The 1816-nt window shown below is 37.3% G+C and overlaps 1 protein-coding gene across 6 annotated transcripts in view; it reads right to left on the reverse strand.

Annotated features, from left to right (window-relative positions):
* Window positions 1-1085: 1085 nt before the first annotated feature.
* LOC118744365 (mucin-5AC) overlaps window positions 1086-1816 on the reverse strand; it is a 13893-nt gene continuing 13162 nt past the window's right edge. For all 6 annotated transcript variants that reach the window (XM_036477325.1, XM_036477324.1, XM_036477323.1 and 3 more), the window contains one exon: window positions 1086-1731. In XM_036477325.1, the coding sequence (XP_036333218.1) occupies window positions 1304-1731 (428 nt within the window). In that variant the 3' untranslated portion in view covers window positions 1086-1303. The remainder of the gene's footprint in view (window positions 1732-1816) is intronic.

A 1816-nucleotide genomic window follows, 5' to 3' on the forward strand; every position in this document is an offset into this window, starting at 1 on the left:
ATTTATTTTTATAATTTTTCAAAACAAAAGAAAAAACGTTTGAAATGAAGTGAGCCATACCAATTTTGAATTTATTTACTAAGCAAATGTTTATTTTTCAGCTTTTGCAATTTAAATAAGTTCTCTGCAAGAAGGTTTGTTTAAAAAAATACGTGTACATATATGGTTTATGGGGTATGGAAATATCCCTTTCTCCTAGCAGTAAACCTTTTAGTGTGGGCAACAATGATATTTTTCAAATAAGGCCGATCGGAATATGCGCTCTCTGGGAAGATAATACCTGTAATTATTGTACCATGGTTCACCGCCAACCCAGTTTTTAGATTTTTTGATGTCAGAAAAAACGAGTTTTGAAACGTGTGTCACAAAATATTGCAACAATGAAGCATTGCGGGACGATGTGTAAGCATGCATAATAGTTCGACTTTAATAAAATTTTAAAATAAAAATACATCAACTACGCGTTTTTGCTTAGCGGCGTTCATTGTCGTTTATCTTTTGGTCTTCGACGTTTCTCCTCTATTCACCAAAAATAATCGATAAATCGGGGCTGCAGACGGATAAGTTATCTCTTTAATACAGGATTATTTTATAGCTTGGATTTCAGATGAGAAATTTTGTATTCCTAATTGCATATTGGATAGTTCATCTCGAAAACATAACCTAATATAACAAATTTGTGAAATTTATTAAGGCAGCAGTCTACCGGATATCAGATCACATATCCGAATCCGGCTCTTTTTTTTTTACATAGTATCCGGAATCGGGTTATGCGGCGAAAATCTCTATCCGGCACATCCCTAGTGAATATTCAACATACAATAAGTGAACTGCTTGGGCGAAATGTAAACGAGTCCACGGAATGAAAATTCATGATAAGGCTGTAAGAGTAACGTTAATTTCTTCATGATCCAATGATCGAATCTAAACCAAATTAGTATGGGACACCCTCGGTGGTACCACCTACTCAAAAATGGAAATATAGAAAGCGGTTAACGTGGTCCAAATTTATGCGGTAACATACATAAAAAAATATTTCGACGAATTCATAACCTCCTCCTATTTTGAAGTCGGTCAATAAAAGGTAAGTAGAAGAAATACCATTTTTTAATTTCATTATATAAAATATTACATTAAAATACGAGCAGTTTTGATTCGTAGGTTTAATTTTGTCGATTCATCTTATAAATGTGAACTTGCTTGACAAACTAGAATACTCTCAATTATATTGTATAAGCATATGTATAAATAAATAATCCTTGACGCTGCGATCGGCTCTTAGCCGTGCTTACTCCTACTGTAGTTATCCGCTTTTGACATTGTCAAAAGGAACCAGAACTCCGGGTGGGCCACCAAAAGTTCCTTGATACTTATTGAGACCAGCCCCGATACTGGACGTGACCCCGGCAGGTTCCGCAATGCCGATGCGATTTGCAAAACTGGGATTTGCAGGTAGCTTTGGTAAAGTTGCAGTTGTAGCTGCAGATCCATCTGCTTGCACAGCATAACCCAATTTTCCGCTACCCAGAACACCTGGTGATCCGCCAAAGCCACCGGTGTACTTGCCAACGCCGGCATTAGTTGTTGAACCGACGCTACCCTTGCTGCTAAAACCGGCGAAATTCGTGCTCTGCTGCGTACTGGTAAACGTTGAGAATCCACTAGGGGTGGCCGCTTTATTGAAAGTTTGTGAACTTCCGCTTAAGCTACTTGATGTGCTGTGTTGAAAATCTGTTGGTAGAAAAAACAAACGAAAACATGTATATGTACAGTGACGTATTGGCACAAAGAATTTTTCGCAATATATGTATGTATG

Source organism: Rhagoletis pomonella, unplaced genomic scaffold (genome assembly GCF_013731165.1).
Source record: "Rhagoletis pomonella isolate Grant_MI unplaced genomic scaffold, Rhpom_1.0 Rhpom_scaffold_00008, whole genome shotgun sequence".
Taxonomy (NCBI): domain Eukaryota; kingdom Metazoa; phylum Arthropoda; class Insecta; order Diptera; family Tephritidae; genus Rhagoletis; species Rhagoletis pomonella.